Source organism: Ornithodoros turicata, chromosome 4 (assembly GCF_037126465.1).
Source record: "Ornithodoros turicata isolate Travis chromosome 4, ASM3712646v1, whole genome shotgun sequence".
NCBI lineage: Eukaryota > Metazoa > Arthropoda > Arachnida > Ixodida > Argasidae > Ornithodoros > Ornithodoros turicata.
Genome location: NC_088204.1, coordinates 83,737,363 through 83,764,883, shown reverse-complemented (window position 1 = coordinate 83,764,883; position 27,521 = coordinate 83,737,363). Strand labels below are relative to the sequence as shown.

Below are 27,521 nucleotides of genomic sequence, written 5' to 3'. Positions count from 1 at the left end.
ATAAAAATACTTACACTTTTTGTTGTTGTTGTTGATGATGTCCTTGTTGGCCTCATAAGCACCAAATGCCCAGTACCACGGAATGCTCATATGCACCGAAAGACTGGCAACTATATACGGATGGGCTTTCCTCCCCCTCATTTGGAATTAAGACTAAGAGGGGAGGGTGGAATTAATGGCGGCTACCCAAGCCGCGTAATGTGTATATTTGGAGTCTATATAACTGATTTGTCTTGCTTGTATGTACCCAGAACGAATAGCACTTCCTTGTTTTGAGATTTCTTCATGACGCTCTATCAACGAAGCAGCAGCATATAGACAGGTTTGATTGTGATATCTCGGATATTTCCCTTGATTTCGGAAGGAGAACAATATTAACAGCATGACGTTCACAACTGTAACGTAAGAATTCAAGAGTTTGTCACGAATAACAACATCCAACAACGAATTGCGTGAATGGAACGAAGGTAGGTCAAGCTTCACTGAGCTATATCTTAGAAGCAGATCGCTAACATAACTATCCCAATCAGATTTTATTCATTTGCATTCATTTAGAAGAAGAAAACAGCTTTCCAGTAACGAAATTGAGTTCTGTAAGGTCAAATGTTTACTGCTAGCCGAAGCATACTTTACACATAAGCATATACTACACTGGGGAGTAATGATATTACTTGTATGAAGGTAATTTCATGAGTAAGCGGGGACTCTGGCTTGCACCGAAAGTTTATTGAGGCGATATAGGATGGGCGTCATATTCAGCATGTTCCTATCTCATTTCGGTTGCTTTCATTCATGCTCACTAAAGCATGCGTAGCAACCGAGAAGAAACTTGGGGGGGGGGGGGGGGATATATATTTATTGAATGGAAAGGTCTGCAGGACCAAGGTCGGCATGCTATTCCATTAAAAAAAGAAGAAGAAATAGAAAGAAAGGGAAGAAGAGGAAAGGTGAGACTCCATAAAAAAGGAAGAAAAACAAAAACTAAAAGGAAAGAAAGAAGGGAAAAAGAATAATAAAGCAACGAAGAAAAAAGAAAAAAAAAAGAGAGAAGGAAGGTGAGACTCCTGGAGGGCGCAGCTCAGAGCTTAGAGGCAAGGCCAGTGCACTTCAGAAAGTGCAGTAAAGCGGTTGTGACGGCCCACTGTTGGTGCTGAGGCACAGGGCCAAGAAGTGCGGCCAGCGTCAGTTGGTTGTGCCCGAAACGTTCGAGGCAGAGGAAAAGGGTAGCGCGATGGTTGGTGTACTTGGGGCAGGTCAGCAGGAGGTGCGATGTGTCCGCAACCACTTCGCAAACGTCGCAGAGGGCCGAGATCGGCCTCGCCATCATGCGCTGGACCGTTGGCGTGTATGCCAAGTTGAGGCGCAGTCGGTGGAGGAGTGTCTCTTGTGGCCGTTGGAGACGTCGTGGTGGGGAGAACTCCACCGCCGGGTCGATGAAGCGAAGGAAGTCGTTGAAACGGGCAGATTCTCGAATGAAGCACCGCGCCTCTTGGGCGGCCAAGCGGTGGATTTGGATGCGGCAAGCCGAAGGGGTGAGCGGTATGCGCGCCGCGGCGTCGGGTTGTTCATGTGCACGGCTGGCCGCAGCATCTGCTCGATCGTTCCCGCCAAGGCCAATGTGGCTGGGTATCCACTGGAGACATATATTGTGCCCGGAAGCAAGGGCGGTGTTGGCTAGGGACATTGCCATTGTGTGTAGGTCGTCAGTTGTTTTGGTGCAGTGTGAGTCGAGTGTCTCCAGTGCCGCCTTGCTGTCTGACAGGATCGTCCAGGTTCCTGAGGGCGATGTTGTGATGTGCTTGAGGGCCGCGTGGATTGCGAAGAGCTCGGCTCGGGTGGAGGAGGTGGTATGGGAGAGCCTGAAAACTTGCTCGATGTTACCTTGCGGGACGTAGATGGCTGCAGTGGCCCCATCAAGTGTTACGGATCCGTCTGTATAGATCCCTTGACGCTGTTGATGCTGCGGCGGTAGGCATTCGAGGCGAGCTGGCGCGCAATGGCTAACGGCGTCTCCCTCTTTCGTCCTAGGCCAGGGACGCTCGTCAATACCTGGGGCTTGGCGAGGGCCCATAAAGGAGGGGCGTAGGATACACCTGAGGAGCGATCCGGGAGGATAGCCTTAAGCCGGCGGACGGCGCCGCCAAAGGCCGACGCGGCGCGGGCATCCTCAATGGACAGCAGGTAGTGGCAAGGGTGCTGCGTGAGGAAGCGCGCAAAGATGCGGAGCGTCTCTCTGTCCCGTAGAATATGCACGGGCGTCTCTTACGCCTCCGCAAGTACGGTGTAGGTTTCAGCCGTGCGTGGCTGTCCAAGGCGTTGACGAGGTACCGCTCACCCGTCCTAATGATCCCGTGGAGCGCTGGGAGGTGGTAGCGTAGCAGCCCCAGCACAAGTGCGTTATGGACGTGTCGGAGGTCGTTGCACGAGGGACACACGACGCTCCAGAGATACGCCGTAGCACGTTCACGAATTTCTTCGTCTTGGTAGAGAGGGCCTTGATGTGCTGGAACCATGACAGCCATTTGTCTACGATGACCCCGAGATATTTGTAGCGGGGGACGAAATCAAGTGGCTTTCCCGCGACGTTTTTAAATGAGCGGTTGGTGAACGTCATGGAGACTGTTTTGCTTGTGGAGACACGTAGGACTCTGTCGGCGAGATATATCTCAATGACGTCGAGGGCTTGCTGCAGGCGCCGCTGAATCGCGTCTCTCCGGTTGCCTGATGTCCAAATGCAGACATCCTCGGCGTAAATTGTGATCTTGACGTTGGCAGGTAGGTGTGCGGGGAGTGAGGCGATAACAAGGTTGAACGGCAATGGACTCAACACACTGCCCTGCGGCACCCCGCGGCTTACCGGGAAGGGAGCTGTGTCGCCGTGAGCAGTACGCACAAAAAGGGTGCGATCAGATAGGAAGTCCCGGGCCCAGGAGACGGCTCGGGCGCCTGCACCAGACTCTTGCAGAGTTGCGACGACGGCGCTGTGGAAAACGCTATCGTATGCTTTCATGACGTCTAAGAAAACTGCTGCTGTGAGAGCTGCTGTGCCCTTCAGACCGCGCTTGCTGGACACTAGAGACGATATCGATCACGCTGTCGATTGATGACCTGCCCTGCCGGAATCCACTCGAGGGAATGGGGTCGGTAATGTAAAAATTAAAATGTTGGAAATTATATTGTTGTATATATAAGTGGGATGTAGAGGTCGATTTGTCACCTAAGTTGCAGTGTGATCAGGACTCAACAAGAATAATTCACGCGGCCGTTGAACAGGTGAATAAATGAAAACAGCGCCCAAGACTGTTGGGCGTTTCAACAAGCGGTTTAGATGAACCGCAGAATGTCAATGCGGCCAAATAAATCGACGACCTTTTCCCAATCACATGAGAACCTCGTGTATGTTTCTGGGATAACAGAACCTTTGCTGCATGGCTCGATAATTGTATTAAAAATACCTCATATCAGGCGAGAGACAATGATGTTCGTTCCCTGGTGATATTTCGCTTGACGGCAGCCGGCAGAAATTTGATGCACGTTACATAAAGGCACTGAAAACACTTATCTACGCCGAAACAAGAAAGGCCAGTGTGTGCAGAGCTTTGTGTTGGTAATGCTTTTTGGAGAAAAATTAGAAGTTAGTGGTGGGACTTGACCGGCAGGGGTGGGGGAAACATTTTAGTTGAGTGTTTCCCCTGTGCCCCTCATGAAACAGCGGATATGCCGGTGCCTTATGTCAGTCCGTTTGTAATCCGTGGGCAGTAAACAACAGTTCATAATGCCACTTTGGAGGAGAGAAATAAAATAACAAGATTGTTCCTGGTTATTCGTTATCGGTTACGACGTGACGTTTATTGTTGATGCTGACGCATCTGAAAGTGAGGCGAACAGCTTATCACAATCAATATAGTCGCTGAAATGCAATTTAAGCAATCAAAAATTACAATCGTACCCTGCAATCTGAAGTATGATTGCAACCGCCGTACGACGTTGGACGGCACGTTCCGAGCGTTTGGATTAACGATTGCATTTTGTAACTTGCAGAATATTCTGGATAAGTTCAACCCATGTGCTCGCCAGCTTATTTCTGCAGGGCGGACCTATCTGAAGGCACTGCACGGTAAGGTTTTTGGTACACGAGTAATTACACTCTTAGAAGTAGGTCTTCTATCGTGCCGTCAACAGACAGCCGAAAAACGGTAATTTTGGGGTTTCTACGTTGAGACCACACGAACTATTCCTGCATGCATACTATTCCTGCATGCATTAGCAATATATGTGCTGCTTTGCAGTTTCATTATCTAGAGTACGAAAAAATATATTTCGGTGTCAATTTTATTGCGAGACACTTCAGTCCATTAATTTTGAAGTATTTTTCTAATCAGATATGTTATTACGACTCCTATTGGTGTATGCACTTAGAAACCGAGTCTCCCACGCTTAGGCGGGCAACGTCACGACTATCGGCGGGGGGATTGCACCTCCCAGTCTCGGAGTTAAATGCCATCATCATAGGAAGAACACAACGTCCCACGAACAATCGAATAGGCGAATTGCTTGGCTGGTGGCGCGCTATTACCGAGCGATCTGCAAAAGGCATGTGTCTCCTTTGCCGACATCATAGGGAACCTGACCGACAGCTGAGGAGAACCCAGAGAAAACACCCAAGGCAGACGGGTCACCTCTCAGTTTCGATGTGGAAGGCGAGGACCTCTGCCACTAAACTACGACAGCACGGTAAATTCGGCAAATTGGGAGTAGCGGTCAGTCGGCCGGTTGGTACAGCCTGTTTGGAGCTCAATAGGATTAAAGCTGTCTCCCAGCCTTCAGTGCATTCGGCGAATTGGGATTCCGTATATATTGGGAAGACGCTATTTGGATATATGATAATTGCCGCGAGAAGACGTACGCTCCCCTCTCGCTTCGAATGGAAGTGATAACCCGATTCGTGGAAGTGGTTGGTACAGAGCGTGCTATGCGGTCAAGTTCTGTTTTTAGAATGCAGGACAAACTTCGGTTTTTGCACCAACACTCTAAAACCAGTTATGGGAAAAGTAACTTGAAAAAATAACTGAGTTAGTTATTACGCGAATAAAGTAGGTTACAAGTACAATTACTCCCCACGAATAGTAATTAGCTAAATAGAATGACAAGTAACTTAGTTACTTCACTGTTATACTCTCCAAAGTCGAAAAATGACCACTCTAAAAAACCTTTTGCTAGAAATTCTTGCCACGTGCAATATCAGCCACTTCTGTGGGTTACACTTGAACGACAGATCTGCTACCCGAAGTTTGACTCTGTCACCCGGCCTGCCGCGATTTATTCCAAAGCATCCTTAGAAATGCCAAGTAGTCGCTCAACTAGGGCACCACACGCGGGATCAACGCTTCTTCGGTATTGCACTCAGGATCGCTGACCAAAGAACTGCCTTCTTATCATCTGAGTCATGGTTTCATTTTACGTTGTACATTACCGAAATGAAACAGTGTTAGCGTTGTATGCTTGGCGAGAGTGCTTGGAACATATCCTGGCATAGTGAGCTGTCACCACGGACAGAGTCCAATTGAGGGCCTCCTCCGAATGCGGTGACAGCTGCAACGTTTTTATAGACCCTTTCATTTAGAGCTATACGCACAGTTTTGTGAGCCATGAACAACAGGCAGCAAGGAGTGGGCAAAGAAAATGCGAACACCTTCCAAAGTTGTTGCGAGAAAATTACGATTCTGAAAGTAACTAGTTACCATAGGTACTGAAAAAGTAGTTACAGCTCGCAGCTACTTTATCAGGAAGAGTAATTAGTTACAATTACTAGTTACTGTTCCATTAACTAGTAACTCTAACTGGTTACTTCTAAGTTACTCTCCAAGAATGCAAAAAAAAAAAAAACAGAACTTCAGCGCATAGTACGCTACGCGCTATCTATTGCCATGAATGGTCACCGCCTCTGATTCTCATTAGAATAGGGGAGGCCTTTTTGTGTCAAACTGAAACTCTAACTCGACTTTGTACATCAGCAACTACAACAGACAGAGAAATTATTCTATATTCCACCATGAAGAACAATGCGTGCGCGCTCTAAAAACAGATTTTCACCGCATAGCAATCTCTGCGCAAACCATTGTCACGAATGATAGGGTTACCGCTTCTGATTCCAAGAGAGTGGAGGCATTTTTGTGTCAAGCTCGATTAATGATAATTGGCAAAAAAAGCGTACGCCCCTTCTCTATTCGAATCAGAAGCAATAATCCACTTCAGTTGTGCACATCCAGTCACTTGTGGCAGTGCTTGGTGCACAGGGTGCTATTCGACAAGTTATGTTTTGAGAGTGAATGGTTGTTTTAGCTATAACATACAAGGCATAGTACTTGTACCGAAAAGAAAAAGTAAAGGTTATCGTCCTATGTGTCATGCCATCATCTCGTGGTCTCGTATCAGGAAAAATGCGGGGGGGGGGATTTATTAACAGAGGAAGAAAAAGTTGAAGTTGAAAAAGAAAATGCGGGGGTTTCGTTGTCACCAATTTACTAACATAAGCTGCAGACGACAACCCTCGTTGTTGGTTAGCGAGAGTCTCTGCAATCGATTAGCATATTTCTTCGCGTCAGAAAAGACGGTTCATTAATTAAAACAGGGCCTACTGCGATCCATCCAAAACCCGTTAGCAGCACAATGTCGCGTGCGAAAGCTTCTCTTTTATACACGGGTATGTAATGACAAAGCACCGAGAACGCGAGACGTCGTGGTTTACGGCCGCTACTGAATTGTGCGAGGGCACAACCAAGTTGTTCTAACTGTCCCGTCAACTGCAGTCTCTACGGGCGTGTCCTTAGTTGGTAATTAATAGAATGACAAGTTATGTGTCTTTTGGAACACCAAATGAAACAAGACATATCTGTTTGTTTATTTCGAATTCTTCAACGGGGAAAGAAGCGCATTTTCTATACTTTTTTAGATACAAGGCTATACGGATAAACTTCACGTATACAACACAGACGCGCGGGTAATATCGTATGCCACGAAAGGTCATTTTCGAGGTAGTACCTGGTGGTGGTCGTGCTGGTGAAAGGGCTCGCCGTTGTCGGACTCACAAAGACGGGCAACGTCACGACTGACGCCCTGGGGGAATGTGCGTCATGGGCGGACTTCTAAGGGAAATGCGTGACATGTGTGTGTGAGACATATGTCTGAAAGCGTCTGAGGAAAACCCAGGAAAAAATTTGCTGTACTCTTTGGCGCACTGCCAAGCGCATATGAGATGCAACAGAATTACTAGCATATTATAGTAGATGAGGGACGACGACTCCACTTCGGATGCGAAAGAAGAACACTTTCGAGAGTTTTAGCAGATCGGCAACATTCTATATGGATACGACACAATAAAGGAAGCTGTAAAATCAAACATAAGCAATGTGATGTAAGCCGATTGACTTATCATATTTTGCCAAGCATTATGGTTAAGAACTCCGAGCTGCCAAAAGTCGGTATTCACCTATTAGATCATCAACCTGAACGTGCCACCATACACGATCACTCGGACGATTCCTTTTCGTCTCGGCGATCTTCAGTTCTAGCGGTACAGATACTGGGTTTGTGTACATAGGCACACGCATGTAGAACACACAAACATGCACTTCTCGCGAGCACATAGTCTATCGTTGCGTGTGGTCTATCTATCTATCTATTGTCGTTGCGTGTGGTCGGCACATTCACGTCACTCATGATGTCCAAATTGGACGTTTCCTTCATATAGTCGATAACCAACTAATAGTTGCCATCTCTTACGTTGATGTTAAAGTCGCCACACACAATGAGCGGTACGTTGGTACGGGTGCCGTTTTAATGCGTTATCATTATATACAGGGTGTCCACGCTAAGTGTGAACAGATTTTTTAAAATATATATAACACTTTTTCTAAGATGAAATCAATTGCAATATAGCATATGCTAAAGGGCACTCCCTAGCAGGGCATTAGCAAAGTCCAAAGGCAATGTCTTAATTAGCTTTCATTAATTAACTTTTTAATTATAAAAGCTACAAAGTTGTCCCAATGAGAACATCTGTTCGTTTCGGTCACCTGATATCGTAGCCGTTTTCAGAACAAAAATCCGTTCGATAGATCGCCCGTAAAAAATTCGTGAAGGAACGCCATTTTTTTCTTTATTTTGTTCATTGCGCTTCTTAGAAGACGCGTCTTTCTTTCACCCCCAATGTGAGAGGGAGAAAGAGCACACTATCGCCTCTCGCGTCGTGGAAAAAGATTAAAAGGAAACAGAAAATGCAACCCAAGATAAGGCCAGTTCCGATAGAGTCACCCGATACATTTGTTTTTGTTTTGTTTCCGCAAGTTAAAGCTCATCTTCGACGCATGAGGCGCGTACTCTGCTCCTTCCCCCTCTCCCGTTGGGGATAAAGGAAATACCCGTCTTCTAAGAAGCGCAATGAACAAAATAAAGAAAAAATGGCGTTCCTTCACGAATTTTTTGCGGGCGATCTATCGAACGGATTTTTGTTCTGAAAACGGCTACGATATCAGGTGACCGAAACGAACAGATGTTCTCATTGGGACAACTTTGTAGCTTTTATAATTAAAAAGTTAATTAATGAAAGTTAATTAAGACATTGCCTTTGGACTTTGCTAATGCCCTGCTAGGGAGTGCCCTTCAGCATATGCTATATTGCAATTGATTTCATCTTGGAAAAAGTGTTATATATATTTTTAAAAAATCTGTTCACACTTAGCGTGGACACCCTGTATAAAGGGAGCACGCACTGTGCTTGTGTCATCCAAGACACAAGCTGCTTTTCCCCAAGACTGCATTGATTGAAATAACCTCCCGCCCCACATCGTTACCATAACTGATCCGTCTCAATTTCGTAATTCTATCTCAAGTTAATAAATCTTGCGTAATTTTTATGATACCTTGTGTAACCTACTTGTATAACGTTGTTGTTGTTGTTTCCATTTGTTGTTGCTGTCTTACTGCCTTTTTTTTCCTATGTACTTCCTTAACCTACTCCTCCCATGTAACGCCCGTATGGGACTTTTGGGAGTTCAATAAATTGATTGATCATTCTGACCAATATGTGGAAATGTTTAGTTACCATGCTTTACAAACGTGCCCCGTATCCAGGCTTCTTGGGGAGAAGTGGAGAGTGAATGTTTCAGCAAGGAGAGTCCCTATAACAATGCTAGTCATCGGTGCTTTTCGCTACGTCATAGACATGGTGGGCTCTGGCAGTATAGGAGAGGTATCTCCGGGGCCACTGCAGGAGATGGTGCGTCAGACCTACGCCCATTACAAGAACGTTTCCATCACGGTTCCATGTGGACCCCTGGTACAAACGAGCGAATATGTGAGCTCATCCAACACCGAATTCAACTGCGTCTGTGCAGACATCGTGGATATTCACGCTCGTGCCGTTGCTCATATTAAGTACGTCCTGTGGAAGCAGCATCACTTACAAGCAGTCTGCATCACTAACTATGTCACTGATTTATGGAAACACTGTTTGGTTATCGAAATGCAACGCACTAAACAGTCCAAATAACTTTGACATGGCTCTGTTTTTTCATCTTTATTGAATACCTACAAAGACGTCTGTTGAGTTGGTCGATAGATGCCTGCACCCACCATGACTTGCTTGATCTCTTGAACAGAACGTTACGCAGTGTCGTCATTGCGGCGGTCACAGCACCAGCACGTTGACAAAATGATAATTCTTTTCATACACCCACCTATTCCGCAACCACACTGCCACGATGACCCGTGCTTCTCCTGTCTGCGTGAGAGAGAGAGCACATCTGGACTAGAACTTTTTATTTGTATTCTCGATTATATGCACGTGCACGAAGGACTTGCTCTTTGTTCCACGGTCACTAGATCCATGATGACATTCTCTCTTGGCTCTCTTCCGGGTTTTCCGATGCTGCACAAAGGATATACTACCATAATGCGATACACGCCAAACGCCAGCATAGCTCACCGTATTCGCAGCTTCCGTAGGGGAAGCTGCGAATTTTTGCGAAGCTGCGAATTTTTGGATTTGAAGCTAAGTGTGGGACACGACCATATTTGTTGGGCTTTCCACTCTAGATCAAAAAAGATGGTACTACCGTACGATTCGGCGCATTCCAAGATTGTTAAGAGGGCTATTGCCACTTCAGGCCTGGGGGCTGCCTTGGAAAAGTCCTGTCAACATACAATTCAGGGGAGTTTCGAGTCTCAGCTAGAAAAAATGCGGGTTGGGGGTTATCCCGAGGATCTACTCATCTCTGTGGCAGAGTGCCTTGTTCGCAAGTGTAAGGGCTTACCGAAGCTTGGTAGGAAGCGGGTGGAAGGAAGACCGGTCTCAATTCCCTACTTTCACGGACTTGCACATAACATAAAGAAAGTAGGTGTCAGACATAATGTTCCTGTTGTGATCTCAGCCCCTTGCAAGTTGTATAGTCTTTGCCCTAAGGTGAACAAGCGACAAAAAAGACAAGTGTGTAACACCAAACACAAAAACATGTGGGTTGATTGCCGCCAGTGTGTGGTTTATAGTATTCCGTTATCCTGTGGAAGAGTGTACATCGGCCAGACGGGCAGGTGTATCAATACTAGGTTACGTGAGCACGCGTCGTTGTTGAAAGGGAAGCCACCGTCGGGGCACTTGGCATTCCATTGTGATAGATGTGGATGCTCGCCTGCCTTTGATAAAACTTCAATAGAAATTAATCTCCGATCACAGTAGAATCGAGAGATATATGAAGCATTTTTGATTGAGGAAAAAGGGGAAAATGTGTCAGCGCTCCCTCTATCGCCCTCATACAGGAGGAATTGTATTATCTCAAAAAATAGGTCGGATACATAGGGGAACGGGTACCTACTCTGGTATTTAAGAGTGTATGTGTATTCAACAGTAAAGTAGTCATGAGTTGCAGTTCGTCCTGTTTTGTGTGTGCCTTTTTGTCTGTGTTCGTGGCTGCGGCGGTGTGAACTTGCCGTAGGGGAAGGAGTGTACGGCATCCACGAGATAGCGCTTGTCGTCGTAGGGGACCAAGCTCTTCTTGAGTCTCGAAATGGTGTACATTGCTCCCTTTATATCCTGAATGGTGCACTGCTTCTGAGAGACTGTCTTTTCATTGAACAGAGAATCTCTGTACACTTCGTGGCATAAGTGATCCTCACCACGTTTTTTTAACTCATTTTGCTCTCGCGATCTGTTTGTGTGTCCCAGCCAAGAGAATGCTGTATATTTGGCTCAGATGGCTACGACTTCCTGAATAACACCTCCACCTGTCTCGTCTTTGGAGTACCTCATGTGGTTCGTGTGCTCGTCGTTGAAAAACGGGTTGTCTGGACGTATCTAACTCGTCCTCGACTTTCGTCAGCTGCTCTTCCAGGGTTTCAGACGTGAGAGAAAAAATTATGCTGTTCATACCGCTATAGATCAATTGCACTGGACACGTCAAGCGAGAAAAAAGTGACTCATAGATGAAGGTGTACATTCGAACCTTGCATATCTCTAAAATGGCAAAGCCCACGTAAACGGGGTGCCGTGACTTCGGATGGGCTGATGCCCAACGTTCTGTGTTTGGTGGTGTTGTAGTTGCCCACGATCTTGGGAAGTGCAGAAACAAAGTGCTATTTTCCGGTTACACTAAAATAACGGAACATTCTGTCAAGGCAACATCGTTATGTCGCGTTCGGCTTATAAAGCTTTGATTACAGCAGAGAAGGTGAAATACATGTGGACCTTCTTTCGTGCAAGGTACTCCTTGACGGCTTGTTGTAGAATTCCTCTCTTCTGATGCAAAAGACACGCATAGCCATGTTACCTCCAAAAAAGATTCGCATCATGCCATTTTCATTTGGCAGGACGTTTTGTCTCTAGCGGGAGGGTGCACAGAAAACTGGAGAGGGAGTCAATCGCTACGAGAATGTAGCGGTAGCCACAGTTGAACCTCTTGTACTTTGAAAAGTCGGCGCTAGAAACCTGTATCTACCGCACATGGAGGGACCACTAAAATACAACGAAAAGGATGATGGCTATGTGTACATGTTGCACGAAGAAAAGGGAGAGACTGAGTCTCATTGAGAAATGCATCAATTTACACATCGTCCTCTAGACTCGGACCGCATTCCCAATACAGATTATCCAGGCTATGTTGGACTTCTTTTTCATCAGTCTGTTTGCTGCTAAGATGTAGTTAAGCGTCTTCATCTTGTCCTGACACATTTCTTGACGTGGCTGCAGCCATTCCAGGTGCTGTTCTGCCATGATACCTCAAATAAATTTGCGAAGTTCTTCATCTATTGTCTTTTCCTGGTGACATCGAGAAAAGCAGGAAAATAAACCACACATGATGTTTTGCACGTACTGGTCAGAATGATGACGCGAGCACAGTGCGCACTCCCTTTATAGAACGTTTTCAAATAAACACACACAAAGAATCGAGAGCAGCGAAGCCGAAACGAAGAAGCAATCCGTTGCCGCTAGGAGCACGCTAAGAGAAAGGAGCGTGCGAAACGCAAACTCGGCGCGGCAGGGAGCACGCAAGGGGATGACCCCTTGTTGCCCACTGCTCACGCCGGCGCACAGGGCACTAGGAGCACACATGCATTTGCACGAGTCGGGCACTGGCTGTCATGGAGTGAGGACGTGCAGCCGGTCGCTCCTCCGCCGCGTCTGTTGAGGCTTGCCTGTTGACAGGAGCAGACGCTCCGTTGCCACAGGGGGACGGTAAGTGAATTGCTGTAACTGTTTTCCCCATGTTTGCGCATTTTTATCGTGCTTGTGTTAAGCCATTTCTCCGTGCTTTCGCATGTTTAGCATTTGCCATAGCAGTTAAGTCTTTTCCCCACATGACCAGACATGTTTGGCAATGACCTCCACACCATTGAGTTTCGCAGCGTTGTGCGTCTTAAGCCTTTTCTCCGTGCTGTCGCACGTTTATTGGTGTTTACCCTGCACCTAGTATTTTGTGGTTGTCATCTTGTGTTAGCTGCTGTGCGGTGATGATGTTGCTAGGCCTAATAGATCTCTTTAAGCCTCTTCCCCCACCCCCTGATATGTGTGTTCTCCGTGCTGTCTATAGACTTGTTTAGCAGTGCCTTCCTAGTCGCTGTTTTCATCTTGTGTTAGCCCTCGAGTTTTGTAGCAATGTGCGATCACACAGGGCTGAGCGCTCGTCTTAAGCCTTTTCTCTGTGCTGCTGCATGTTTAGCATTTGCTGTAGCGGTTAGGCCCTTTCCCCGATGTTTTGTGTGCACTCTCGCGTGTTCAGACTTGTTTAGCAGCGTCTTTGTTGCAATTTTTACACACTGCTAGTATTTTGTTGTTCTCTTTCCTGCATAGAGCTATGATGGTGGCACCATCTGGTGTGATGCCTTGCAACTAGGTGGCCACTTGTCATTGATCTCTGCAACTACCCTCGGTCAACAAGCAACATGGCAGTCACTGGTCATTTGGCTGTTCTGGAGTGGTTTCTTCGACACAGCAAAATTGATTTTCGAATAAATTTTCTCTCTACTCCATTTCTATCTGTTCTTTTCTTTCTTATGACCACGAGTATCTGGAAACATGCAGGGTGGTCTGGTCACGAGATAGATGGTCCCAATTACTGTGGGGGTCCTAATTGGCTGTAATTGCTAATTTAATGGTGTCCAGATCCCCTGTGTGTTTCCTAGTCGTGGTCAGTGCTTACTACTGCAGTCACCTAACTTTCTACAAATGCGAAAACCCATGGAGAAACACAGCAGATATCTACAGATCTACGCCCACCACCTAGCACACAACACAGCAACAAGAGGCCTATCCCCCAAAACAGTTCCTCCATTAGGAAAACTGGCACCTGAACTAGAGCTAGAGTGGGCATCAACCCTTAGCAACACATCTCGTACGTTAATCTCTCACATCTCGTACATAATCTAGGGCCACATAAGCAATCAATCGTACCAAGCGGAGGCAATTAACACTCTCGAACTCCAACCGGGAGCCAGGGATTTCCCTACACCCCCTCAGGGTGGTGTACACCCTCACTGCATTTTTGCAACACCCCCCCTGAAATTTCTCAGGTGACCCCACCCTGTTTGGCCACCAACATGTTCTGGTAGTGAGTCCGGCGAATTACATCCTGTGCTGTCAAACTTGGGTTGTAGGAACACAGTCATGCAGATGATCGTACCTTCCATTTGTCCAAAATCATTTGAAAGTGAGTGTGCAATGCATAAATTGCGCGCATTTACGAGCAAAAATGCGTGCGGGCACGCAAACGAGATGTGGATCATCAAGAGCCATTTGCGCCCAACTCAATCAAGTGAGGTATTGTAAGGTTTTCATCGTTGGTTGCTAGGTGTCCATTGAGAAGATGCTAGTCTCTTTTCTTTGTCGGTCGTGTGATTATGCATCTTAATGTTGAAATGCCGTTCCCCCCATTGAAAGCTCGGCACCCCCCCCCCCCCCCAGTAGTGAATTTCTGGGGAAATGACTGCCGGGAGCTAGCCAACAAGGAACAATCAAAGCTCGGAAAACCTAATTCTAACAACAACGCAAATTCCGGACTCACTAACACCGCATATGCGGAAGTCGATCAACCATCCAGTACCACAATTACTCCTTTCCGCACCATCACTGAGCCAGCCCGTGAAAGTGCTGACATTAGCACCGCGATAGGTATATGACGCTCACTATCCAGCACCGAACTACGACTACCCTTTACGGGCCTAACATTCTGCTCCACACTCAATTTTGTTAACCAATATGAAATCCACAAGAACAACAGACTGGTGAGACGACTACGCCTTAGAGAATTATTCGCTGACACAACACAAGAAAATAACAACCTTCGACTACCGTCAACTTGGATACCAAATCACAGTCGAGATCCCGCACTAGATCTATACATTAAACAAGCAAGCATTGACATCCTTTGTAGTATTTCCCAAAGCTCTCGTGATCACCTCCTCTCTAAAACACTGTATGACATCATCAAAATGCTAGCTGACAGAGATATCATTATTAAGCCCGCAGATAAGCGGGGAAGTATCGCCGTTTGGCACAGATAAACACATTTCTGGGGCTCATAGAACTTCACCACATAGCACGCTCCTAGCCAATTGTCATTCAGAATGATATCATTCTGTGTCCCTATTTGCTGAATATGAGAGGACGCGCCTATCTGGGACACATCATGCTTACCCCAGATAGGCTCCTCCCCCTGTTTTGAACGAATCATGACACAGAATGATATCATTCGGTATCTAGGTATCTAGGTGTATCTAGGTATCGAGGCTCAGAAGAGCCATCAAACAACTTTCATCAAGTGCTGGCTTCGGGAAAAGAAACACTTCATAATTGTCAAATGAGTCTACAGAATGAACGCCAATTTCTTCCCTGATAACGAATGACTCACCTGTGGAAATTTAGGCCCTGTACACTCTCTGGATATTGGTACAGCCGTAACTGCAACAAGCTGCCATGATCGCTGTGGTCTCTGTTTGGACTACAGTAAGATGGCGACCGGTGGCCGCGCCTCCGCTCCATATCCGCGATCCAGCCTTATACAATCGGGATCAGTTGTCCTCACACGACGCCTTCTAGCGTAGAACTTGCAGTTGTACATCACATGCAGTACTCTGAAGCTATTCAGTTTATCTACCATCAGTGATGTTTCGGGGTAAATCGAACATGCGCCTGCCAATTCCGTTGGAAAAACGTGCGGTGCGAATTTTTTACTTCGCACGCTTACGGAACATGTTTTACGCATCGGGACCTTCAGCGAAAAATATTGCAAGCAAAAAACTCCGTCGACATGTAGTGATTTTTTCGAGTAATTAATCGGTTTCGGTTTACATATTTCTTGCGCGAAGCAGAGCACCAATGCGCTCTTTGGATCACATATCCGGCTGTCAATTTAGGGCGGCCATGTAGCGTGGAACGCGGTGTTACGCTCCTGCTATGAGAACACATCCAACATAGACGTGGCATTCCACAAGCCGATCACAGACCCTCCCCGACCTACAGACGCCCGTCCATCCGTCCGCTGGCCACGAAAGGTCGCTCCCTGATTCGACTTTTCCGACGTTTCCTCCGATTTCCAGAGAGGGAATTCCGGCCTATTCTCAACATCTATCTTCTGCTGTTGTCGTGCATTACGTCAAATTGCACAAAAGGTACACCACTAGTTCGCGTCTGATTTTCGGCATTATTGACGGTATAAGGAGTAAAACGGCACTATAGTTTTGGAATCGGCCGGAACGAATGCGATAATCCCCATATCTGCATGGTGCCGTTATAAGAAGTTATTTTCTGAGCAGTCACTTCTTTGATCGAACAAAAGGCCTCAGCGGAATGTTTCTCGCAGTACCCGGACACTGAGTCCGGACAACGCTTCTAATAGAGAATTGTAACACTATTTTGACATGGCTGGCTTCTAACTACATCTGGCGTGATTGACCGCACATGGGTTTAGGCTAACGTCCTGAGCAGAGGCCACGGTCCATTGCCACAGTGTCCAGCAGGATCGTCGTGGAAGACATGGAAAACGGCCAGACAGGTGTGACCCAAATCGTGCTCTGCATATGTCTTCTCTAGACGTCGCGCAAAGTCGTCGGGTGCTGCATGAGCTATGACGTCATACGACCCGCCCGTCACATTGCGGTAGAGGACGCTGCATTCGGGATCAGCCGGCTTCTGAGACGTCCACCCATTCGTCCGACAGTGTTGCGTGAGCGTAACGTAGCCGACGCCATGACTCATGTTTCTGCTGCATGTCAAAGGTATTACAATAAGAGTGCAGTTACGTGCAAAAATTGTAGGAGTATATGACACGATATCCGCATGCTCGATATTGTGTGTTGTTCGGTTTTGTCCGTTGTTATGTGCCACTTGACCATAGAAATCTTACGGACAGAGGCCATAGAAGGAAAGGCGGGGAGAAAGACCGGAGGAAAGCAAAGAACTTGAACGGGACTCTTGCCATTCTCAATGCATGCGCTCGGATACGGCCATATCGAATCAGCCGGGGGAACGTCCCATATTTTCCGCCCGTGAAAGCAGGCGCAATTCCGAAAACTGTTGGCGACACTTGCTTCGCTGCTTCTATTGGGTACGGATTTTGGCACTGTCCGCCCCTATCCAGGCTTGTATCCAAGGCTGGTCGGGCTGGTCGAGGCAGCAGGGCTGCGGGGCAGCAGAACGCGGGGTCCACACGCGGCGTCCTTGTCGTGTCTATTCCTGTCTGTTTTCTTTTTCTGACTTTTTTTTTTTTTATCTTAGGGAGTTATGGATTAGGGCTGGGTGTTACTGTTCCAAAAACATTGTGTTTCGTTGTGTTATGTTATGTTTGGCGTATACTTACCAGGTCCTTTCTTTTTCCTTCTTTTGAATCTTCTTCCTCTTTCTTTCTTTTTATTTGTTTGCTTTTTATTTTGCATGCGCCGCGGCAACGGTAGCCCATTCAATAAGGCGCTCCCCACGCCTGTACGTCCTAATTGCGCAGGTTTCCTTCTAGCACACTTCTTAAGATTTCTATGCACATAAATGTGTTCAGCCACCATATCCAAGTGTTCAAAGCCCCAGATCTCAAAACTCACAATACCGAAATCACAAATTGCAAAATCAATGCTTATATCTTCGAGGTCAGAGAATGCCACGTTTCCAAATATGCAGGGTGTTTTTATTATTTACAGAATTTTTATTTAAAAAACTAGCATAGCAAGAACGGTGCCGCTTTTGTCGTTGGGTTACATGTCCTGCCGAACACACTCCCGAAGGAACTATAACTATAAGATCACTAATTACATCAAAATCATTAATTATCTCTTTGATTAGGGGATTTTGTGCAACAGCGAGATAACAGAACGTAAGATATTCCTCGTTGAAAGCCATTTCATGTTTTAAAACCCTTAGACGAGCACGTGTGTTGAAATATCGATCGCGGAAGTTGGCCACGCATATGGGCCGAAACAAGAATTACGCACTTTTCGAGCGCAGAAACAGCGACAGGCAAGGCAATCCACTTCACAGATGCGCACGTTATGGAATGATGGAACTGATTGGTGTAGGAGCTATAATCTGTTGGCTAGATAGGCCACTCTCTGACCCACATAAAGCAAGCGTCGCTTCATGTCCGCGCTCAAAAAGTGCGCAGTTAATGCTTAGGCTCATTTACATAAGCGAAATTCAGCTATGGATATTTCAACACTGGAATGCCTTTCAACGGGGAATATCTCCCGTTTTGTACATCGGTTTTGCGTGAAATCACCTAATTAGAGAGTTGATTAATGAATTTTAGGTAATTATAAGCTTGTAGCTACATACTTTCTTCCAGAGAATGTTCGCCTGGCCACGTAGCTAACTCAACTGCAAAAACGGCATCATTTTGCTCTGCTAGTTTTAAATAAAAATTCTATAAGGCATCAAAAACACGCAGTATATATCACTGAGCAATGTCAGGTGCCAGCTTCCTGTGTTCTCAATGCTCATCGAAGTTGTTTTAGCGAATGAAATGCACATTTTAGCGACGGTTAGGCCTGGTAGGGCGTACGCGCTGAAGCGACACAAATCGAGGAAAAGTTGGTTAGTTTTGTGGTCCCGTGGGACCTATATATTGTGCTATAGTAAGACCAAGGTTAGTTTCTTGGCTACAGCTCCCCAGCGTGATGTATGTCGTTCCAGCATTATGTGCCAATTGGGGATATTGAACGTCTGGGATTTTGAAATTTTGGATTCTTAACTGTGGGATATCGGGACACCCCCAAAATTGTAGCGTTCGGGAATCACACCTGTATGTTCCCCTTCCTTTGGGACCACTGGGTATCCAGGTTCAGCAACACTTTCCCTCGTGCTACGATCCTGTGCTCCCAAAAAGCACGCGATTCTCGTTGCGAAAATTATCACCCTCGCAAATCGCGTGCTTCGGAACGTGCCCTCATAAAGTTTCTAGGGAAAATTTCCCCTCTGGAAAAATTTGGAGGATTCTCGAGACTATTTTGAGACATGAAATTAAAGAAATTTTGACGGACGCCGAACATTAGCTGTTGAACGATCTGTGAATTGATGGACGATCACACTTAATAAGCAATTTTGTTTTGTCACTGAAAATATGCAGAGAGAGAGGCTTGGGACATTTCTGTGTAGAGTGTATGAATTAGCCCTTCCCGTGTGCACAGAGGGAGCTAGTATTCAGTCACCCTATTTCTGTGGACAAACTTTTTTTTTTTTAGGGGCAAAAGGTGTGGAAGAATCGCTCATGCTCTTCAACTGTGACATTCTCTGCGGACTGTATCTTCATATTCGGGTCGCCCGGGCTTCGCGGCAGGACGTGACTTTGCAAGGCTGCTGGTTTCAGGGTCAACTCGCGTCACAACTACCTGCACTGCACCTCGCTGAGCTCTATCCTCGGACTTCCGTTGCTTGCTTCTGTTTGATGCTTCTGGCGCCTTCCATGGAAGGTGACGCGCTGAAAGAGGACCTGTAGAAACGAAATGGCCTGCAACAGACGCGCACTGTGTTTCTTCGGAAGACCCTGGGCACAACTGACTAGGATGTCGCCGTTGGCACCGATGATAGCGTAGCCTCCAGCAGACACGACAATCCTTAACAAGATGGGAACGCCTACCACACAGGAAACAGCGGCCCTATACGCCGTAGGAAATTTCTCGCTTCTTCAGGAGTCAAGGGAGCGTTACAGTTCTCGCCAGATGGTCACGTGATTTACGCAACACTGAGGCTGTTTCCGAGATACTTGTTTAAAGTGGCAATGCTGAGGCCGACAGCAGCGGTGTGGATGCAGGGGTGCGCGGCCCGTCAGACCCTCTTCGGATTTGTTCCCGACATTCAATTTCTGTCTCCAAAAACTCGAGTAATATTGACAACTTGCCGGCTACCACCCCTCCGGTATGACTACTTCTTGACTCCCTGCCTCAAAGCCGGTAGTATTCCAATTCCTATGCTTGACGAAGCCTGCATAGTACGGCTTTGTGAAGAGCGATGCCGTACCCACTTGTCTCAACTCCAAGACCCTGTAGGTTTCTGATCCTAACTGTGACTGCTTCGTGCAGTTCCAATATGCCCCTCGTGTAGCCATGAGCTTCAGCTTGAGCTTCTAGGCTTGAGCTCGAACAGTGATCCCAGATGTTCATTGACAAGGAATTCGTGTGAACTGCAGTCCCGTAATATTGTCGTCCATGTTGGTAAGTCCGACGATGGCCCGAGTGGTTGGCCCGGTGACAAAGAAGCTAAGTACTTCATCTTAGTAACGTTGGTAAGCCGAGTGTTGTCGTGAATACTTGCTCAGAACTGATCTCAAAAGCCTTGCCATTTGGCCAGATCACAGTTGAAACTCTCAGCTTTAGCTTTGGCAATGAGAATCTATCGCTGATTGCCGCGTGCTGTTGAGATAACCTGCCGTTCAGATCCTCGCAAGGTAAAATTTCCGTCACGAGAAGAGTTCTGATTTCATTAACGGTGCGAGTAACTGCTGTCCTCACGGACGCTCACAACCTCTTTAAACGGTCAACGTTGGTCATCTTCTAGCCGATCTGCGACGCTTCCTGCAAAACCTTGCCGGCCTTGATCGTCGTGAACGGACTGAGATTCCCGGGTTTCGGCACCAACGTCGGAACAAGAGAGGACACGACGTCAGTAAGAGAAGAGGTTTTACCGTCTTATGGATGTCAGGGTATGTCACCACGGATCGTGACTCGAGTTCACGCGCCATGCTAAACCACAAAAGTTTCTTGTCTCCCTTAAGATAGTCTTCCTAGCAAGGTCAGAGGCAAGCACTGACACTTCCAACATACGTGTCTCTATTTGAGCGTCGTTGGTGCCACAAATAATTATGTCACAAAGCACGCTGTCTCTATATACGTACCGTACTCACAGCATTCCGGCCATTTGTTTAACGCAGTCATGGTTTCATAACTGCCTCACTTTGTTGACGAACCCTTGTGTTGAACTTGAAACGGGTGTCTACTTGGGAAGCTTTTGGAGAATAATGGGTATGCAAAGTATCCAGCTCACTCGTTGATCGCGTACCAGGCGCCTGCAGGCTACGCAGTGGAGAATATGTCTGCCTTCCACAACATGACAAGAACGCAGCGCGTTGCTTATCTTCAGCGGTGTCGTTAGCGTAGGACTACTGCTGAAGTCTTTCCTGGTATCCCGTCCATAAAGTAGCGCCACGCTCGAAAGGCTCAATGTTACTGTATACTGGCATTCCGGGAACCGCAACGTCTAGTAGAAAATAGCTGACTGTTGTACCCTCGTCGCAATGTCCTACCTGCGCTTTTGCGCGTCAGAATAGGGCAGAACAAAATCAGAACAAAAATCCGTTCGTTAGATCGTCCGCAAAAAATTCGTGGGAACACGATTTTTTCTTCATTTTGTTCTTTGCTAATCTTCTGAGAGGCGTCTTTCCTTCACCCCCAATGTGAGAGGGTGAAACAGCACACTATCGCCTCTTGCGTCCTGGAAAAAGATTAAAACAAAACAGAAAATGTAACCCAAGCTAAGGACAGTTCCGATAGAGCCACCCGATATATTTGTTTTTGTTTTGCATCCGCAAGTCCATCTCATCTTCGACGCATGAGGGGGCACTGTGCTCCTTCACCCTCTCACATTGGGGTTGAAGGAAAGACGCGTCTCCGAACATGCGCAATGAAAAAAAAAAGAAAGAAAAATGCTGTTCCTTCACTAATTTTTTTGCGGACGATCTACCGAACGGATTTTTGTTCTGAAAACGGCTCCGGCACCAGGTGACCGACGGGACCAGATGTTCTCATTGAGACAGCTTCGTAGCTTTTATAATTAAAAAGTTAATTATTGAAAGTTAGTGAAGAAACTGCCCTCCTATAGGGAGTGCCCATCAGCATGTGCTATATAGCAACTGATTTCTTCTCGGAAAAAGTGATGTATACATTCTTAAAAATGTATGCTTGCATTTAGCTGGGACACCCTGTATATGCCTGAATGTCCCCATTGCGAGGGTACAGGGGATGACTCAACCAAGGTCCTCCTGCTGGTTCCAATTTCCATGACAGCGGCGACGTACCCGCAAGCCAATTTCATGCATGACGTTGAGTGAAGCGCAGGTTCCGTAGACTGCTTTGAAGGCACACCTCAACTTGCACAGAACGAACCCACGACTTCAGTGATTTATCTAGACCCTCCTATATCCCGTCAAATGTCTGACGGCACGCTCTCTAACATTTTCAGCTTAAGACACATGTCGGTAAGGATACGTTAGCTGTTGCAACGTAACTGATATAATTGAACTTCTCCTTCCCCCAATTTTTCACAGTCCCCAGTCCCTCCGTGCTTGCTATTCTGGATAAAGTACTGAACTAGTTCATACCCATCGGCTGCAGAGGGCCAACCTAGCTGTTCATAGCTGGCTCCCACTCGATGACCTTTGGACCGGAATGCAGCGCCTGCCAATGACACGCTGTAACACACTTTGTCCGACGACGTCAAGCCTGTCCTCATCAGTAGGGTGGCCACCTTCAAAACACGCATTGTTCTTATCGATCATGCATAAGAAATAATTAGCTGCGTTCTTTTTACCTGCACCTCCTGTACCAGTGCAGGGAGTGTAACACTCTCGCATTCGTTTTGTCATGCACTCGCACTGCACCTGCGCGTGCCCATTCTTTTTGGGGAAGTGCTGACCGGTTCTGCACTACTTCTCGATTTTCTTGCACGACGGATCACGGTCGTGCAACGGAAGGGTGCAGAGAAGCACACGACAAGATGGCTGAGAGCACATCGTTCGTGGCCCGCTGTTGTCGGATAACGGCGAGCGTATAATTCATGGTGGGGGTATTTATTTGAGACATCAAGCAATATTTATGTGTTCTTGGTTTTAACTACCCGTCACGCTTCTTGTTTTTACAGTTAACGCAGAAGTAAACTATAAATACACATGCCCCCATCTCCATCTGTGTCGCAAAATGTGTGCTGTCAAAAGAGGACGCTATAAGGAACGAGAATCTCCCAATACCCCTTACGAATTGTTAGTACAAACAAAGCGAGTTAGTACAAACAGAGTACAACACCGCTATGCAACCGCACACAAGGAAACGCTCTCTAGCAGACGACAATGTCTGCACTTCCTCACTCTTTTTAGGAGCCGGTGGTGTCGCGTCAGTGCAACTGGTTCCAGCACTGACTGCTTCAGAACTGTTTTCTACACCCCGCGTGCACTTAAGAACTGGTGCTGCACGAGTGCAGCACTTTTCTTTCAAAAAGAATGTACCTATTAATGTCGTCGCGGAAACCACAAACGAAACATTCAAGATATACAGGGTGTCTCAGTTAAATCACCGGGCTAAATAATTCGCGAACGGGTGCACCAATCGAAGAACTTTCTGTTTTTCAAGTATCTTTCCAATACCACCTACAGGCTGCGCACCGTTTGAATGAGTGGGAGGTGCTTAAATAAAAATTCAAATGAATTTCTTGAAAAACATCACTTTTGAAGCAGGGCACTGTCGGCATTAAAATGGGTACTATACCTGCTTCGGGTCATTTGTTTCAATAATTAATTGGTTTCGGTTTACATATTTTTCTCGTGGCTGGTAGCGGTGAAGCGCAAAAGGACGCTCGTCCACTCCCTTATCCACCAATGAATTACGTGTTCTTGAGCTTACTTCGCAACAGGGAGTGCTGAAGAAAAAGTAACAGCGTCAGACAGGGTACGCCAGTCCCCTCACGGTTTATCTGACTGATATGTGCCCTTTCTCTGTTATGGTCGCACGGACGAAACACAGTCAATCACATAGTACCTTCATATCACATGCTTTCCATTTTTTCTTCCCATTGCGAAGTAAGCTAAAGAACACGCTCGTTGGTGGATAAGGGAGTGGAAGAGCGTCCCTTGCGCTTCACCGCGACCAGCCGCTATAAAAATTTGTAAAACAAATTAGTTACTGGATTAGTTACAGTGTGCGGGTCATAATCCACTCAATGACCCGCTTCGGTGGCAGATTTTTCTTTAAAAAGTGTCCACCGAAAGTCCCAAAAGGGGTAGCACCCATTTTAAGGCCGACGGCGCCCTGCCTACAAGTCATGTTTTTCACGAAATTCATTTGAATTTTTATTTAAATAATGAGCTACTCGCATTCATTTTTTCATATATCCAAATTTCCACAAAAAGGCATACGCCTCCCTCTCTCCTCGAATCAAAAGCGATAACCCTATCATTCGCGGCAATGGATGGTGCACTGCATGCTCTGCGGTGAAGTTTTGTTTTTAGAGTGTGGGAGCGCAGACTGTTTGGTGAACGAAGCCACCGGTATATGTCACACGCAGAAGGACTTTCTGGGTAACCCAAAAACCGGATGACACTATGGTTTGCCGCGCTTTTGCGCAGTCCTGTGTATCAGTCGCAAAGCGAAACATTCGAAGCATACCTCAAGACGGCGTAGACCAGGGCAGTCAATGTGCGGCAATGTTGTGTACGATCTGGTGTGTGTCATCACGAAGAGAAAGTCGAGGAGAGGCAAAAGCCGCTGCAGTTCGAAACCTCTTTCAATTAATGATTCTTCGGGTGGGATTGAAAGCGCTAAGAGATTGTTTGGCCTCGCTGTTGTTCGTAAGGTAACGACAAGAGGCAGTACGTTCTTCTTGTCTTCGTGGGATCCACAGGGTCCACCTGCGTTTTTGATGATGCTTTATTATGATCACATTGCATATATCGAGAGACGTACCAGGATAACGCCAGTCTATGTTGATCCCCTTGAGATTCTGTGAAAATGTCCAGTCGTAGACTTTTTGTGCAAATTGTTTCCGAGTTTCAGACTTCCCGGACACAGTGGAGAAGTGTTTGGCGTCCGATTCACGTCCTCCTATCGTTACGAGCACTGGAAGCACTGGTAGTGTGGACCCTGTCAGCCGTACCAAAGCTGTAAGGCCGTTGCCTCTGTCCATGTTGGGCTATCAAGAAGTACATCGACTGAGACGATCTTCATACCTTACTTGGGATATCCTAATCCCAAATGAGCACGGTCTAATGCCGACACCGCTCACACACGGGGATTTGTAGCCAAGAAACTTTAACTAAACTCGGTCTCGGTACAGTCAGGCATTTCGTAACCATAACCTTACCAACGTCACTTCATTTTGTGGTGCTCCAACGTGCAGCCCTGCGAAGCCAAATCGTCGAAAAAATGTGCAGTTTCTTTCGATAAAACGGCTTGGATGAAAACCGAAGCACAAAAAGCTAGCAGGGTGTTGTGATATCGTACTTTTTTAAGCTTTGGTTTTGCAGTTCTGGATTTTGGTATTGTGGATTTTTAGGTCTGGTGTTTTGAACGCTGGCGTACCCCTTTAGGTCTCCAGTCGCTAAGATATACTGTAGGTATAATGCTGGGCAAAATTTTACGGAACACGCTCCGGAGCATTCCTTCTTCAGAGTGACACGCTAGCAGCGAATGGGACAGTACGAAGTTACAGACATGTGCCTTTGTAACCCAGCCGCCTGCTTGCAAGTCCGCACGGTACCATTCGATGCTAGCCTGTCACTGTGAGGAAGGAATGCGCTGGACAGTGTTCTGCAAACTTTTGCCCAACACTGTATCATATTGTTATTGCTCAATAAGTTCACAGTGGGTAAGAGGGAAGAAAAAAGCTGTTTGTCACCTGCTTCGAAACTAAACCAGTGCCATTGAGGCCATAGCTTCCATACACCAAGTGGGTGCATAGATGGAGCGGCATCCTTGCCACGCCGTAGGGGTCGTACTCAGAAGCCTCGTAGAAGCAGACGAGAAGGCGATGCCTTACGATGTTCTCTCCTGGAGGCCTACTGAGCTTGTTGTGGACACCTGTCCCGTTGAAAACCTCTGGCTCAATGTTGCAGGCGCGAAGCTCGAGGTTCTCACTAAGGGACTGATGTTGGGCTACAGGGAATTGTCCTGCCACCATGGCATGCCTGGCAGAGTGACCTTTAAGATAGGGGATGAAGACCAGACCTCCAGGTACAAGGACTATGGTCAAGATGGCGCTCACGGCGAATACGTAGTTCTGCCAGCTCCTTCGGAAACAAAGAAGACGCGATTTTTGTTAGCGTCGACAGCATTCATTTTAGGCAACTTACAAACATCCTAAGAAACTCCACCTGAATGCATTTATGCGACATGCTGTTCGGGAAGAGACACGTCTTTGGCACTAATTGCACAATTTTGCTCATCACTGAGAGCATGGAAATTCAGCTCCTACCAGAATCCATCTATACTACGTGGGGTTATCAAATATAATTCCGATTGCACTTTCTCCATGACGCTTTCGTGAATTGGATGTTTCTTCCGAGTATGTTTTCGATGTTGAGTACCCATCTGCAGTCACCTAACAAGCTTTGGCGGACGTACATCTTTATAGTTGATGGTGGTATGGTGGCTACCATGTTGCTGTGCGGTGGCTGAACCCGGAAATCTTCTAGGTTCTCAACCGTCGGACCTGGTGAAGTAAAGTCTGTTGCCGGTGAATGCAGTAATAATGAACCGGCCACCAAATGATCGGGTGCTGCGCTCATTTTTCTTCCGAATATGGGATGGGGCAAGCTAAATGACTTCGTCGTCTTTGCAATTGATGCCACGACCGATTTCAAGATAGCGTACAACATAGCTTCGTGCCTTATTCTTTGTTGTTATTGTTGTTTAGTTTTTCATTTGAGGTGTGAGCTTTGGAATCATACAGAAATGTCATTGAAATTTTGTCGACACCTTATTTGGCTTCTCGTTTCATGCTCACCATTCGGAGGGACCATGAGATGATTTACGCCAATTTCGAGTACCATGCCGGAAACGGTTCTCGTGATCCCTCACTACCATACACACATCGACTTTTAACCGGGGCCGTGCGCAGCATGCAAAAATTGCGGGCCGTGACCGCCGAATGCATTCCTTCGAAGCGGTCTTCAACGTGCAGTCCTCTCAGCCAATTGTGGACAACCCTGAGCATGCACCCCGCGGGTCACGTGGGTGCAGAAGACAGGGTTGGACAACAACCACGTCGTATATCTGCCGTCGAAAAAAAGTAGGAATATGGCGAAACGCAATTTGTCAGCAATGAAGGAAGAGATTATCCGATGCACACGGGACGCGGACAATTGCTCATCAAAAAGTTGCTGAGGCAGGACAATTGCTCACCACCACTGAAGCCAGAAAATAGCAGTGATGGCCAGTAGTTAACTACATGTAGTTAAACTACCTAATTGTAGTTAAAAGAGCAGTTATCAACTACTTGCAGAAATGTAGTGTGCAACTACTAGTTAAACTACTATTTCGAGTAGTTAACTACAGTAGTTAGGTTAGTGCAGGCGCCAACTACTTCCGATTTTGCCGCAAGTTTTACGGCAGGATTGTGCTTCCGACTTTTACCTCGAGCTACTTGTTTGATGAGAACGGAGGTGCAGAGCAATTGTGCCGTGCATGTGTACTAAATCTTCACTTTTACTGCTTATGATTCATATTTAGGTGTCCAAGAACACTATAGAATGGGATTGGTGTTGATGGACAAAGTTAAGCAGTTAGAGATG

At 46.6% G+C, this 27,521-nt stretch overlaps 2 protein-coding genes across 3 annotated transcripts in view; one reads left to right on the top strand and one right to left on the bottom strand.

Annotated features, from left to right (window-relative positions):
- The window catches only part of LOC135392222 (brain-specific angiogenesis inhibitor 1-associated protein 2-like), a 66,458-nt gene that overhangs the window by 1,638 nt on the left and 37,299 nt on the right, over window positions 1–27,521 (top strand). For both annotated transcript variants that reach the window (XM_064622943.1, XM_064622942.1), the window contains exon 2: window positions 4,042–4,117. In XM_064622943.1, coding sequence (XP_064479013.1) covers window positions 4,042–4,117 — 76 coding nt within the window. The remainder of the gene's footprint in view (window positions 1–4,041; window positions 4,118–27,521) is intronic.
- Window positions 15,308–26,557, bottom strand: LOC135393575 (uncharacterized). The gene is made up of 6 exons (XM_064623982.1): window positions 26,353–26,557; window positions 25,628–26,018; window positions 24,697–24,922; window positions 24,400–24,641; window positions 22,344–22,489; window positions 15,308–16,751 (listed from the first exon to the last, which is right to left on the bottom strand). Exons 1-6 carry the CDS (start codon window positions 26,514–26,516, stop codon window positions 16,454–16,456), a joined length of 1,467 nt encoding a protein of 488 aa, XP_064480052.1. The 5' UTR covers window positions 26,517–26,557; the 3' UTR covers window positions 15,308–16,453.